General features: G+C 47.9%; 1 protein-coding gene across 4 annotated transcripts in view; it reads right to left on the bottom strand.

The window, feature by feature from the left end:
* Positions 1 to 949: 949 nt before the first annotated feature.
* The window catches only part of trh (PAS domain-containing protein trachealess), a 464,837-nt gene continuing 451,134 nt past the window's right edge, over positions 950 to 14,652 (bottom strand). For all 4 annotated transcript variants that reach the window (XM_050180191.3, XM_050180192.2, XM_050180193.3 and 1 more), the window contains one exon: positions 950 to 6,146. In XM_050180191.3, coding sequence (XP_050036148.1) covers positions 5,139 to 6,146 — 1,008 coding nt within the window. In that variant the 3' untranslated portion in view covers positions 950 to 5,138. The remainder of the gene's footprint in view (positions 6,147 to 14,652) is intronic.

Here is a 14,652-nt window from a genome sequence, read left to right as displayed (position 1 = left end):
AGGATTCACTTTCTGAAAAAGGTTTAGGTGCAATACTTAACTGCGCAGTGATAGCAAAGGCAGACACAAGCTGCTTTTCATAAAAGTTATACTTGACGTACGATTGTATATCGAAAGTAAGCATGTAGGATTAGCGAAGAGTTTGAAGTAATAGATCTGCGAAATCCGCATGGTGGAGAGAATTAATATAGGGAAAATGAGACATCCACCAAATCGTAGCAATTGCTACAAAGGAAACCCATACGGGTCCTTCGAAAGAAAAACCTCGCAGTTGAAAAATTCGTCCTGGTCCGGGACTCGAACCCGGGACCACCGCTTTTCTGGGGCAGCCGCTCTACCATCTGAGCCAACCAGTCGGCTAGCCGAGGACAGGGCGAAGTCGAGTTTATCGACAACTCGAAGCAAAGGCAAGAGCTTGACTTAATAGTTGTGCGGAAACCCGCGCGGTGGAGGGAATAAAGGGAAAATTAGACATGCACCCAATCGTAGTAATTGCTACAAAGGAAACCCATACGGGTTCCTCGAAATTAAAGCCTCACAGTTGAAGAAAAATTCGTCCTGGTCCGGGACTCGAACTTAGGTTATGCATGCTCAAAGGTAATTATATATTCTTGAATTTGAGCATGATCTGCCGTTGAATTCATAGCACGTCATTGCTAGTCTCTTTACTAAAGAACACGATTTCAGATTTCTGTGCGTTAAAATTAAGGCTTAGATAGGTAGCTTAATTGCTAGATGTATTCGCAAGTCTCTGTGTATCCTCTGCATTGTCCACTGGCAGCTTTATGTCGTCCGCGCATATTACCCAGAGACTGTTGCATCATCTGCCTGTTACGGGTGTTAGTCATCGGCAAACCTCCACCACCCAGAGGATTTTTGTAGGAGTGATTTGCCAAAGACTTCATTCTAAAGGAACGGAAATAAAACAAAACATCACGAAACGGAGACGTTGTAGGTTTCAGTGAAGTTTTTATTTGCTTGTCGCTTCGGTCTGTTTTACAACTTCGCTCAATATTAAAAGTGCGTTTCGAATTTTGATTTCACGTTCACAGGCGTGTCCTATGGACACTCAACCGACGTGCGATGTTCCTGCGATCATGGCAGGAGTGACAGACTGCAAAGATTCGAGACACGCCGAGAACGTGCTGCTGCATAGCTCGATGAAAAGCGAGACGTTCCCGTGTCATGTCCAAGCTGAGAGCAGCGATGCGTTTGACTCAACGTGAAGCGGCTGCCGCCGTATGCATAGGTGAGACTACGGTCGTGAGTGGCGAGGTACACGTCTTACGTTTACCTAAAATTAAACCCATACGTGCTCAGTTGAGCTGTTCGGTGCACTCTGGTAATAAGCAGATTTGAACAGCGTGACAAAGGAACCACGAATTGAGTCAGAACTCCGTCCTTGTGGTTCCTCCCGCGACCTATGTTGTGCTGTTACAGGACAAGAATGCGAATAGACTTGCAGCGATGTTTCGAAAAGCGTGTCGCCCAATTCGTACAATCATTATCTCTCTTGCGTTTGATGCCCCACGTTTAGAATGACTAACTGTGTAAAGTTTATAAAGTAATTTTACGCACATATGAGCCTGAGATAAGCCTCATGAGTGATTTTATTTCTGCTCGTTTCAACCAGAGCAATACGAGTGCTACGAGAGAAGATTTGGTGGAATGCTCTGAAATAATTTCGGCCACGGAGGTCCCCGTGCATGAGCGTTCTACGTCAGAACACGGCCGCTGTGGTCGGGAATCGAACCTGCGACCTCGTGCCCAGCTGCAGAACGCCGCAACCACTAACCAACGAGGCGTGTGCCAAAAGCTGTTTTTTGTCAATTCGACTCCACAGCATGAACGACAAAGCGAGCCACGTCATTACCTCTTTGCAAATGCGTGAGACGTCAGCCGATGTCATGGCGTTAGCGCGCTCTGACGTCGCAGGTTAAGGAAGTCCTGTCAGTCACGACCGTAGTGCGAGCGCAGCCGAGTCAGCCGGTATTTAGAGTTTGGTTTCGAGTAGACAAACGAATAAAAAAAAAACTAAACGGAGAAAGAATGAACGCATACAGTGTCGACATAAACTGTAGACCTTGGGAATCGCATCTATGAGCCTTCACATCGTGACTGCCCAGCTCAGAGCTGAAAGCGACGATGGCGAGCCGATTTTCATACCTTGCAAAATACAGGGTTGTAGGTATATTCAAAATTTTCTAATACTAATCACGTACTTCCGTTTCGAATCGAAGTATTCTTTCCAGAACTTGATAAGCGATTTCTACGAACATTCGATCATTGGATCACCAAATAAAAATAATATTGAATAATTGAATATGCGATGTCGAATATGAAATTAGTGGTTTTTGAATATTCGACATTCAGATATGGATATTTCAGAATATGCCATATCGAACATGACAGTATTGATTTTTAACTATGCAAACTTCGATATTTACTTTTTCTTCAAGTATCTCCTTTTGGATATCCTTAAGTATGCGAAAACAAACCTGAAAGCATTTGATTGCGAATGTGCGATCTTTTGCTGAATGAACGGGGTCGCTACATTTAATCTGCATTCCCTGTTAAGAAAATAAACTATGCTTGTAAGTCAGCGGCCGCTTGATGTACCAGTGTAAGACAACCAGAAGCTGTGGTGACTGCCCCCTCACACTTACTTTGCACATTTACACCTTCCTAGAAGAATGAACTTCAGAAACGAATAGAGCGTAATGGGGGAAATAAATCAATTTTGAGCCACCTTGAGTCGCCAAATTTTTTTTCTACTCGTAAAAGCGGGACAATATTCGTTGCTTAATTCGAAAATCTAGGTACGCGCTCTTACAATATTCCCATTCGAAGATTTCAGTATTCAAACACTTCCAAAGAAATTACATAGAATTAGAGCCCGCTATCAAGTCGAACTCTGCTCTGAGCTCAAGACTGCAACAGAAGTCGTGGGTGTAAAAAGAGTGAGAGTTAAATGGAGCACAAGAATGAGGAGAAGAACGAGAAAAAAAAAGAAAACACGGCGTTCACTGCACCGCGTATGCTGCCTCGTCTCCTATAACGGTTTTTCTATGCTATATTAAGTGTATATATAATATATAGATATCTTATATCTATATAAATTTTGTATCACAATTCGCCAACATGGCTGTCGCCCACGCACGCCTGCTCCGCACACAGCCTCGTGGTGGAGAGGGGGCGAAAGTGGAAAGGAGGGCAGAGAGGCCGTAGCACGGGCGAGGGCATTAGCCATGCGGAGGATGCACCGGTACACAACACAATAACCCACACGCACTCACGCATGCCTTAAATGGGTCCTGCAAACACCGTCCGCCAGAGCAGTCGCTTCTTGTAGAGCGTGCCACTTTTCCTCTCCCCTGTTCCAGTGAGTAGAAGCTTACACCTAGTCCGAAAACGGGCACTTCAGGTTTAACAACATAATTGATATGCTACACTTCTGGAAATACGATTGCCTCACTGCTAAGGTTATCCGGGCCCTAGTGGCCAAAAAAAGAACGCACGAGCGAAAGACTGGTGGCGACGCCACTCCTCTATTGCAGCACCGGTTGTTCCCCGTGATATCACTGATTTTGGCAGCATACGTTCGCGGCTGCTTAACTAGTCAGCAATTTCAGTAAGCTTGAACGTGAGCAAATACACTATCCGGCAACATTTGCGGAGTTTTTTTCATGCACCACACGGGAGTCCAGGCACGAGGAAACACGGCGAAATACATGACGCTACAGTGAGGTCATAGGTGCCACGGTTTTAGTGGGGTAGCTGATAAAACAAAAATTTGGCGTTCCATTTTACTGCTAATGTTCTTTCTCCATTCCTTTCTACACAAAGGAAGCAATTAGATACAAAAAGGAAAGCAAGTGAAATTCATTATGTCAGAGTGGCGTCATGTTGAGGTCTCTGTTCCTTTCCTTTCTATGGCTTCGCGCACCAGTTATCAGTCATGACACTTCCTTTAATGTCGAGTATCTTGCTGGGTCATTCTCCTAACACAGAAGTATCGCATGGCCGATTCTCTCGCGAACTTCCTGACAAACATCTCTAATGAAATTTAATATAACAGATGTCAGATGTTAGCGCGCACTAGACAGGTTGTCACTCAAATTACCTCCGGTCTGATGGAAAGGCCCCGGGTAATTGTTGAGAATGGTTCGATTGATTGAAAAACGAAAAATGTTGTGAATAGGTTTCTACTCCAAGGAAAATAGCGTAAACATTCTTTTTTTTTTTTTTAAGCAATGCACTCGTGAGCGCGTTCTCTACTCTCGTTCAAGATAAACACCCAATGGCGGCCTTCATATTCGATGACGAACCGGTGTGAATCCTGACGCAACTGTGTCGACGAAATGAAATAGCAAGCGCAGGAAGGAGGTGTTGCAGGGCCCATTTAAGACACTGAGCAAAAAGAAATGAGAAAATCAAAAAAAAAAAAGGCGACGTACACAAGCTCGATGTACAGTCACGCAAACAGGCACACTCGCAGGATCTGTTGACGAGAGAAACAAAAACGTACCAAAACGAAAAGGAAAAGCAAAAAGTCCTCGCAAACGTGGAATGTAATTGTGGCATCAACGCCGACTGAGCTTTCGGGTTTCCGTACGAGGAGGACATTTATATGTACACCGAAGGCATTTGAAGGAAGTTGGAAGAGACACCACTCTGTCAGGAGTTGACAAAGTAGTGTTCGAAAAAGCTGGGTATACAGGGGAGCTGAGACCAACGGCAACAACAAATACTACAACACGGGGCTCACCATGAAAAGAAAGAAAAAGAACAAACAGAAGCAAGGAAAGCCGTGTCACTGGGATATCTCCACAATTTTTTTGTTTGTTTCGTTTTCATTTCGCGAACGCGGACCATCGCGCTCACGCAAGAAGTTGCAGCAGACAACTCTTTTCGTAATTATTATACCGAGCCACCGGGACGTACTCGCGCAAGGTAAATCCAGGGCAGCCCTCCGCCGACGCGAATCGGCGTACGCCCGTTGGTCTTGTGTTGTGTCCAAAGTGTTCGCAGAGGGCGCCGCAACAGACTCGTCAAAAGTCACACATTTACACACGCGCACGCACACGGAAGCAGCCAGAGAACAAGTGGGCGATTCACAGGATTGCCGAGAGGCCGCGCTACGTGTTCGGCTGCTGCGAGTACCAGGCACCGTTGGGCTTGCCGTACAAGTGGAATCCGCCCGCGTAGAGCTGCTGCTCCTGCGGCGTCGCGTAGTCCAGGCTTCCGGGGTGGACCAGCACCTGCGGCTTGAGGGGCAACTCGGCCGCGGACACGTAGTGGCGCATGTGCGGCATCGCCGCCGCCGCGGCCACGGCCGCCGCCTCGGAGAACGCCGGGCTCTCGGCGAGTCCCAGCTTGTTGTCGCGAGGCGACACCGACGACGGCGGCGTGACGGCCGAGAACGGGGGCGGCGGCTCGACGTAGCCGGCGTACGGGGGCAGGACGAACGCGTCGGGCGTCGTCCACGGTCCCTCGGGGGGCGTCGGCACGTCTCCGTAGTACGTCGGCCGCGAGGAGGCGGCGGACACGTGCGACCCGGACCGTATGACCGACTCGCGGTTGACGTACAGCTGCCGTAGCAGCGTCGACGCAGGCAAGGGTCCGCCGGCGGCGTGCGGCGACGCTCCGGCGGCGCCGGACTGGTGGGGCGCCCCGATCCACTGGATGGCCGCCGAGCGCGTGGAGCGCACCTCGGGCAAGTGCTTCTTCATGGCGTCCTCCAGCTCGCGCACGGTGAGCCCTTCGCCGGTGGAAACCTGGCCGCTTCCTCCCCCCGCCTTCCAGGGCCGCGACAGACCGTCGGGGCCGTCGCAGGAGTCGTCGCCGTTGCCCGACGTCGGGCCGCCCTGGGAGGAGACGGCGCCGGTGGACGAGGACGACGCCGGGTCGTCGACGACCACCAGCGGCGGCTCGGAGGCGCGCCCGTAGCCGTCCGGCGGTGGGAGGCTCCGGGCCGGGCTTGGCGGCTGTAGGCTCGACGCGCGGCTACCCGGCCGCGAGCACTTAGGGCTGGCGCGGCTTCCGCCAGCCGCTTCGTCCGAGCTCCGCTTGCGCGAACTCTTGGCGTTGCCGGCCGGCGCGGCCTCGTAGCGCGCTGGACTAGCCGACGGATGTTCGGCTCCCTCCTGCAACCACAGAGACGACGCCGTTACAACAACTGAAGCGCCATGGTACAAAAGAACAGCCTGGAGAGTAGAGTCGTGACCACTTTGTGCATAGTATAAGCGGATACCAGATGTCGGAACCCTACTTCTAATGCAACTTTCTCGATAAGATTGGTGGTCGCGCACTGAGTCGTTGTCAGCACACAAAAAAGAAGGCCTCACACGGTGACCAGCTTAACCTGGCAATTCGGCAGCGACACGTCTTTCGTGGCGTAGCGAAACACATCTGTCGATGGCAACGTTTCTAACAGATCAGTGAAGGCATCATGCATGTCACGCCGTATCATGCAAGAGAGCAACGTAGGCAGCATGGCTCACGCTTGGTCCGTTTGCGCTTCGCAGGTTTTCCTGTCATCCTTCCTAATGCTGTGTCTGCCTCCTGCTCAGACGGTAGTCAACGGCTGTACAACTCTGGAATGCCTGGACTACACTGAAGAATGCTACGCTTTTCCGGGTATTATCCCGGATGTTTGGCCAGAACCGCAGCTCAATGCCTGAAGGGAATTTTCATCGCCACTAGCATCACTTCCTCAGGCTACCTTTGTCATGCCTTTATAGCATGACAAAGCAGACAGCATGGCTCACGCTTGGCCCGTTTGCGCTTCGCAGGTGTGCGAAAAAGATTCTTTACACGCTAAAAAAAGCGGCACCCCGTATTTGCTTTTGCTCCCTTGCCCAGAAATGTTTTATGAAACTGCCTGTGACTGTTTTTCTTTAATCTTTCTACTGCTGTGCTCAAGTGATGTGGAAACAAATCCTGGGCCTGACACGCGTTCGGCGTCGTTGCTTTCCTTGGGAGACTTGCCCGATGACCCAGCAGAACAAATTTGGGTTCTTTTTTATTTGCTCAAAGATGTGCATACTCGTTCTGTGCAATCAGCAAAAAGTCAGGCCGAGCTGTCCGCTGATGTAAAAGCCATAAAAAGCAGTCAGAAAAGTATACAAGTGAAAATTGGCAACTTTCACGAGAGATCGGATAAACTAGAAGAAAAAGAACTAATTCTTTTGACAATATTTATGAAGAATTTATCGGAGTACGCCATACAATGGAAGGCGCTACCGCCCGGCAAAACTCTTTGGAAGCTCGCCTAGACGATTTAGTAGATCGCGTCGTGACAACTTAGTTTTCCGTCGTATGCCTGACTCTCCCGAATCGAGTGAGCAGTCTGAAGCATGTGTCAAATCTGCCCATCTTTGTTTTACAGATAATTTGCCCGATAATGCTATCGATCGTGCGCATATCGTATCGGACCTTTCGCTCCCAACAAGTGCCGCCCAAATGTTGTGAAGTTCTGAAGCTACAAAGTAAGACAAAATATTTTGAGTGCACCTAAAAAGCTAAAAGAAAATAACACACCATGAGCGAAGATTTTTCTCCCGCAACACGTCGTATACGTTCGAAACTGGCTAATTTTGTCAAAGGTCAATCGAAAACGCAGCCCTATCAGCTTAGGTACAATACCCCGGTAATGAATGAAAAGCATTACGTTTACACCTCGAAAACGGACAGTGCCGCTGAACGTAAGCAAACTGCATCCTTTGATAACCGCAGTACAGATGCCGACGCAAACAGAGGTGCGCGAGAGGCTGTGGGCAAAGTCAGCTGCACGCATCTGTACTTTTTACAAATGTTCGAAGTTCGTCTAGTAAACGTGACCTTTTAAACTCTGCTATTAAAAATTAAATCCTGGGGTTTTACGTGCCAAAACCACTTTCTGATTATGAGGCACGCCGTAGTGGAGGACTCCGGAAATTTCGACTACCTGGGGTTCTTCAACGTGCACCTAAATCTAAGCACACAGCTGTTTTCGCATTTCGCGCCCATCGAAATGCGGCCGCCGTGGCCGGGATTCGATCCCGCGACCTCGTGCTCAGCAGCCCAACACCATAGCCACTGAGCAACCACGGCGGGTACTCTGCTATTGATACTTGCAAAGCAAACGTGCTCGTATTAACAGAAACCTGGCTTCGGCCAGAGGTAATGGATAACGAGCTTTTCTTCTTCAGTTAATGAATTTTCTGTGTGTCGCTATGATCGACTGTCGCGGATAGACGGTGGTATATTGCTCGCCATTTCGAAAGAAATCCCGTCGCACCGCCTTCACATTCCAACTGAGTTGAAAACCGTTTGGACTGTCGCTGAATTTCCCAAGCAAAAAAATAATTATTCGCTTCTGTTACTGTCCCCCTTCTCAAAGTCGCATTTTCATTAACGAACTAGACGACGTGATTAACTCTGCGGTGTCTCAATTCCCGAGTTTACCGCTTTTCTTAATGCGGGATTTGAACATCCCTAATGTCTCGTGCGATTTTGAGCCACCTGCACTGAACCCTCCTTCTTCACTTGCAAGAGTTTTCTTTTTTTTGATATGTGCGTTGTATTTTCTATAACACAATTGATAAAGCAACCAACTAGAATAGCAGAATCAGCAGCTAACACTCTTGATCTTGTATTCGCAACATACCCTCAACACGTTTCTAACGTCACTCACCTGCCCGGTATAAGTGACCACTCCATTATGTCATTTTGCATTAACGTTTCACGTCCAAAGTGCAAAACCAGAAAGAAAGTTATCAAAAATTACAAAAATGCGAACTTTGAACTAATCAACGAGAAACTTTGCGTTTTTCTTGACGGTTTTCTCGATTGTTTTGAAGAGCGTACGGTACAATATAACTGGAATTTCTTTTTATCCAAGGTTAACGAATTAACAATTAAATACATACCAACTCGCACGATAATTGCGAATGCTGAGCCACCATGGTACAACCCATAGGCGCCGACTACGGGGAACTCCGGGGCCCGAGCTCCCTCCGGAGTTTACCGGAGGAGGGGGCTGAGCCCCCCACCCCCCGGGCGATTCCCAAGGCCCCCCACCATACACACACCTAAAGTTCCATTACCAGAACTTTGTCACCCACATCATTTGAAGTTTCTTTTGACTTGCCTCGACTTTTTCACTCGAAACTTTACTGGGGCTAATAGTTTACTGCATCATTGTTGGCGTGGACGTGGACGACTTTTAATTCATAATTTCGCTTTATTTCTGCAAATCCTGACAATAGGAGGACACGCGCATAAGAAGCACTAGGGGCGGCTGCCTCATCCGCATTTTCTCAACATTGTTTTACATTTCCATTGTAAACACCATGCATATACACAATATATTTAAATATACACACACAACAAAGTTTATTATATCTTTCAAAGAGGTGAAGGCAGCCAATTAAAATTTATTTCTAAAGGTATGGATAGCCAATGCCTAGAGAATGAATATGTTGCTGTATGTTTACCACGCTTAAAAGTGCTTTGCGTGCTTTCTTTACCACGAAAAAAAAAACCTATAGACTTCAGTGACCCCTTCGGCAGAGTCTTTTATCAATGGCGTGTGAAATGCACGTGAATGTTGTGTGTCTCAGTATTGCTTCTCTTTCCAGTAAGCAATGCTAACGACTCAGGAAAATAAATGTTTCTAATAATTAAGAGCATTTACTAGGGATGGAAAGGTCGCCAGTTGCATGCAAAGGTCATAAATATATACAGGGTGTCCCAATTAACTATCATGCACCAAGGTTAAAAAAAAAGAGCAATGCGTTACTCGAAGAAAACCTAGTGCATATTGTTTACAGTACAGTAGAGTATCTGCCAGCCATTGTTCTGTCACAAAAATTTAATTAGATAATTGAAGTTAATTATCTAACTCTAGACATACTATCATAATTATCAGAGTGTCAATGAGGCATCTGTAGGCACAGCCAAGGGACACCTAACCGCGGCAATTTCAGTGACGTACTAATTGCGTACTAATATATTTTCCTACTGAAAAATAAAGAAGAACGGCAGATTGGGCGAGTTGGTGCTTTTACATAACCCCTTCAGTCACGAATTATGTTTGACTGTCGATAAATGAGTAAAATTTACATAATTTTATGCCAAGGTGCTGGAGGCTCCATAGAAAGCAAGTCAAGGTGGGATGAGAATGATTGTGCATTTTATAGAGAGCTACCATAATTACACGGTAATTATATATACCTTTATTGTACAGTCAGTAATGCTATGTCTCTTCATTAAAAATATTGAATCGCCCGCTCAAATTACATGCACAGGTTAATTATTTGGCAGAAGCATTGCAAAAAGGGAAAAATATCTTTTGAAATTACTACCGAAACGCCCCACTTCAAATGCCCCATCAAACACGGTAGTGCCTTCACCAAAGCAGTCGTCGAAAGCGATAAATTTCTCTCAGAAGTGAAGTGGGTGTACTTTAAGAAAGCAGAATGTTCAATTTACTCAATGCTTAATGTTCGTTGTCTATTCCTTGCAACCACGGCACAGTAATGGCAAAAATAAGTCGCATCCACAAGCGTGTACGCCGTGACTGAAGGGGATAATGTTTAAAAACGGCGCTAAAAACGTACACCGGACAAGAGAATAGAGGATGACACGCAAGGGGGGGGGGAGGGGGGGCACGCACCATCCTCTATTTTGTTGTACGGTGTACGTTTTTAGCGCTGATAAATAAACGCCTCGAAATATGAAGAATACCACGTGACTGCACTGCTACCCAGATCATAAAGCAGTGCCCTCGAACAGGCTCCATCTGAGTTAGTCAAAACGAAATAAAGTAAAACTCCAGTATGTATCATCACGCATTGATTACTGACATAAGGTTGCCATTTCATTTTGTAGGACTTCTACTTTCCAGTATTCCTTTTCCCCCAGAACTTGCGAGGAGTGGAACCATCTTCCTGTCGTCCCTGCAGACATTACAGACCATCAACGTTTCAAGAATGTCTTAACACTAACTAAACAGTTTGTAACTTCACAATCGTTTCTTTTTGTTTGCTTGTGCTTACCTGTATCATCTTCTTGTGAGTTCATAATGTTTTATAGTTTGATGTTTTGTATCGATGATTTGATTTGATGATTGGAGGATTGTATTTGTATTATATTGGTGCGTTATATAACTTTATGTATTGGTGTATATTTTCACAGAAATGTTTCTTTCTTTTTTTTTTCCTTTTTTGCCACTCCCCTCTGTAATGCTTAGAGTACAATAAATAAATAAATGAATAAATAAATAAATAAGAAAGGTGAAACACTCAATAATGCAACCTAAAGTAGGCGAAACTTGTGTCGTCTGCTCTATATATTGTATCTGAAGTGCTTTTTTTCGTGACGTCTCTTTTATGTTATGATCTTTAGAGCTGTTTCTCGCACACTGTCTGCTCTACCTTCTGTTTCTTTCTCTAGACACCTTCTCCATCTGTTGTAGTTAAGCGATCTTTTTTATTTATTTATTTACCAAAGCATGCAACGGCACAAGAATGCTCTTCGTTCTAAAGGTCATGCCCGTGGGAGCGCTAAATTATACGCGTGCGTCTTGGCTAGGAATAGAAGGAAGTTGGAAGTCAATAAGACAAAAAAGGGATGCGTGGAAGCTGCTGTAGTATGATGAATTTAGACAACTCTGCAAAAAGACCGGACGAGTGCTGCGCTTTCTAGTTTGTTCATGAGCCCGAAGACTAAAGACGTGCGCATACATGTGCCTACACACAAAGCCAGGAAGTGAGCAGAAAAATGACCACATTATTTGAGAAAGAAAATGTGTAGTTTTTGCTTTCGAAAATCGGTGCGACTAAAAAACCCGTACGCAACCTCACCATAAACAGTTTTGGGTGGGGCGCGCGAAAAACTCTCATGCACTACAGTAAAACCTCGTTATAACGAAGTTGAAGGGAGGTCGTGATTACTTCGTTGTAACCATTAGTTCTGTATAGCCACTATCCATTTCTATACACAATTAGCAAGCAAGAGAGGATGTACTCGCCAGCAAACCTCGCAGCAGCCCGCCAGGCGAAAAAGAAAACGGAGGTCGCACAAAAAAAAAAACAAGCTAAGAAAAGACAGCAAGGAATTGCTGCTTTATTCACGCCAAACGGCTCATCACTGATCGATCAACAGCACACTTGCTGGCGGCCCACTTCGCAGAAAAAAGTCCTTGATAGATTTTTGCCGCGTCTTCTTCGGGCGAATGATGGCCATTTCGAGTCCGTCCTCACCGTCATCGTGAGCGCTAAGGAAGCGGCGCAGCAGGTCTGCCGCATCCAGCGCTTGTGCGGGCGTCGGTAAGTCGAATTCGCCAATATCAGGCTCCGATCTGTCGTCGACACATTTGTCACTGCCGTCATTAGGCACCCCCGTCACTGCGCGCACAATTTCCGCCTCCGTTAGCTCTTCCGTCGTCACCGCGTCAGCATAGGCACTGACGTACGTGCAGAAGGTGTCGCAGTCGGGCACAACGCCGGCGTCAAGGAGAGCGTCCCACGACGCTAGGGCTTGGTCGCCCGCGGCACCTTCATCGGCGGCAGCACCGAGATCTTCGCTGTAACCGCCGCTGCTGACGCCAAATGAGGCATGCCGGAAGCAATTGGCGATCGTACTTGCCGGTACAGCCATCCAAGCAGCGTGTAGCATCTCGATCGCCATGTACCAGTCGACCGTGGACTCGCGCTTCATGTTCATATTGAGCAGAATCCGGTCGATCACACGCTTGCGGTAGCCCGACTTAAAGTTCATGATAACTCCGAGGGGTAGCACAACTGCAGTGCAGTTTGACGGCAAGAAGCACAGCTCGATGTTTTTGAGCACAGCGGCAGTGTGGTGGGCCGCGCAGTTGTCCAGTACGAGGCGTATCTTCCGGTTCAGCTCGCCCGGCCGCTCGTCCTACACTCGCAGCCATTGTGCGAAAATTTCTCTCGTCATCCAAGCCTCACGGTTGGACATATAACTCACTTAAAGCTTTCGTTTGTCTTTGAAGCATCGTGGTGAGCACTTTTGCCGACCACGAGGGCGGGCACCTTTGCCGACCCATGCATGTTGGCACAAAGCAACACGGCTACGCGGACCTTGCTCTGCTTACCGCCCTGGCAGCGTTCAACTTTGAGCGCGAAGATATTTTGCGGCAGCATCTGGTAGAACAGGGCTGTCTCATCCGCGTTGAACAAATCCTTGGCACTGTATTTTTCTAGCAGTTGTCCAACGTTTGTCTCCACCCACGCCACTGCAGCTTCGCGGTCGACACACTGCGCTTCCCCGCTGATAGCACTGCTGCCAATGTCGTGGCGCTCCTTGAGATGCTGCAGCCAGCCGACACTCGCCACAATATCGCCGCGCCCCATGATGCACGCGAAGCCCCTCGCTTTGCGCTGCAACAGTTCCCCATTCACCGGAGTGCCGCTTGCTCTTGCGTCCAACAACCACTTGAAGACCGCCTTCTCTACAGCTTCGAAAGCGGGGTCTCGCAGCTTCTTTCTGTCGCCTTTTACGTCACGTGCGACAGCACTTGACAGCTTCTTTGATGCTCAAAATCGTCGACAGCGCGCTCAACGCTATGCCGAAATCTTCGGCCACATTTTTCTTCTTCACGCCGGACTCGACGGCTTTCAGCATAGCCACCTTCCGCTCGATTGATATCATTTGCGCTTCCGTTTGCCGTTGTCCATCTCCTTCCTGACGGCGGGAACTCGCACGAACGAACCGATAGGAACACTTGATTTCGTTGATGCGCACGAAAGCAACGACAAGCAACAACAAAACAGCAGTCGGCGCCGCCTCACGCACGCAGCGAAATAGCGGGCGGGTCCACCAGTTCCATGGGAAAGGGGAGGCCGGGAAACGCACACGGGAGACGGGAACATCGCGAGCTATAAGACATTGACCTGACGGCTACCTTAATGGTCAGTAAATGCTTGTTGTGGAAAAAAAAAAATTGCCGACGAGTACGTTACTTCCTAATGAGAAATTTTAGCGCTGCTATTCAGCTGTTTCGGCTTTTCTATGTACTGAGGCAAATAATTCGAGCAAGACATATATGTATAGTTACAACATTTTATTATTCACTTCTTCAAGAAACACTCTACTCCCAGTTCTTGATTGTCATGAAGGTAGCCTCGTGGTCGGAGAAATATATCGACCAATGCTAGACTTGGTTCGGCGTAGCACACCTCTGGATTCTGGCGACGACGGCGCTGGGCCTCTGCTCGGGCAGCTCGTTTAGCAGCAGCGGCAGACGAAGGACTTCCACCGGTTGCCTCGCTCATGGCTCAGAAAGAACTGGCTGAGAATAAACTACTTATATAGGCAGATGGATTATATTATAATATAAACCATCTGTGAGCCTCGGACACTCCGTCCGGTGCGGAACATTTCGCACCAGCCGCCGTAAACGGAGCGTAGGTTGGCGCAGCTGCCTCGATTATCGGGGGCTTGCGGGAGGCAGCGCGTATAGGCTCATAGGAACGTTGCGCGGCTAAGAGATGGAAGCGACTGACTGGCGCCGCTGACGCTGCTAGCGAGTCAACTGAAGATGGCCTTGCGTTTCGGCTTGGGAAGCGCGCACCGTGATCCGCTGATACCGAGCCGGCGCTTCGGCAACCGGAGAACACCGCGTGCTCTCGCGCGGTC

The sequence above is a fragment of the Dermacentor andersoni genome, chromosome 7 (assembly GCF_023375885.2).
Source record: "Dermacentor andersoni chromosome 7, qqDerAnde1_hic_scaffold, whole genome shotgun sequence".
NCBI classification, from domain to species: Eukaryota; Metazoa; Arthropoda; class Arachnida; order Ixodida; family Ixodidae; genus Dermacentor; species Dermacentor andersoni.
Note: the sequence above shows the minus strand (reverse complement) of the source record. Positions and strands in the feature narration are given on the sequence as shown.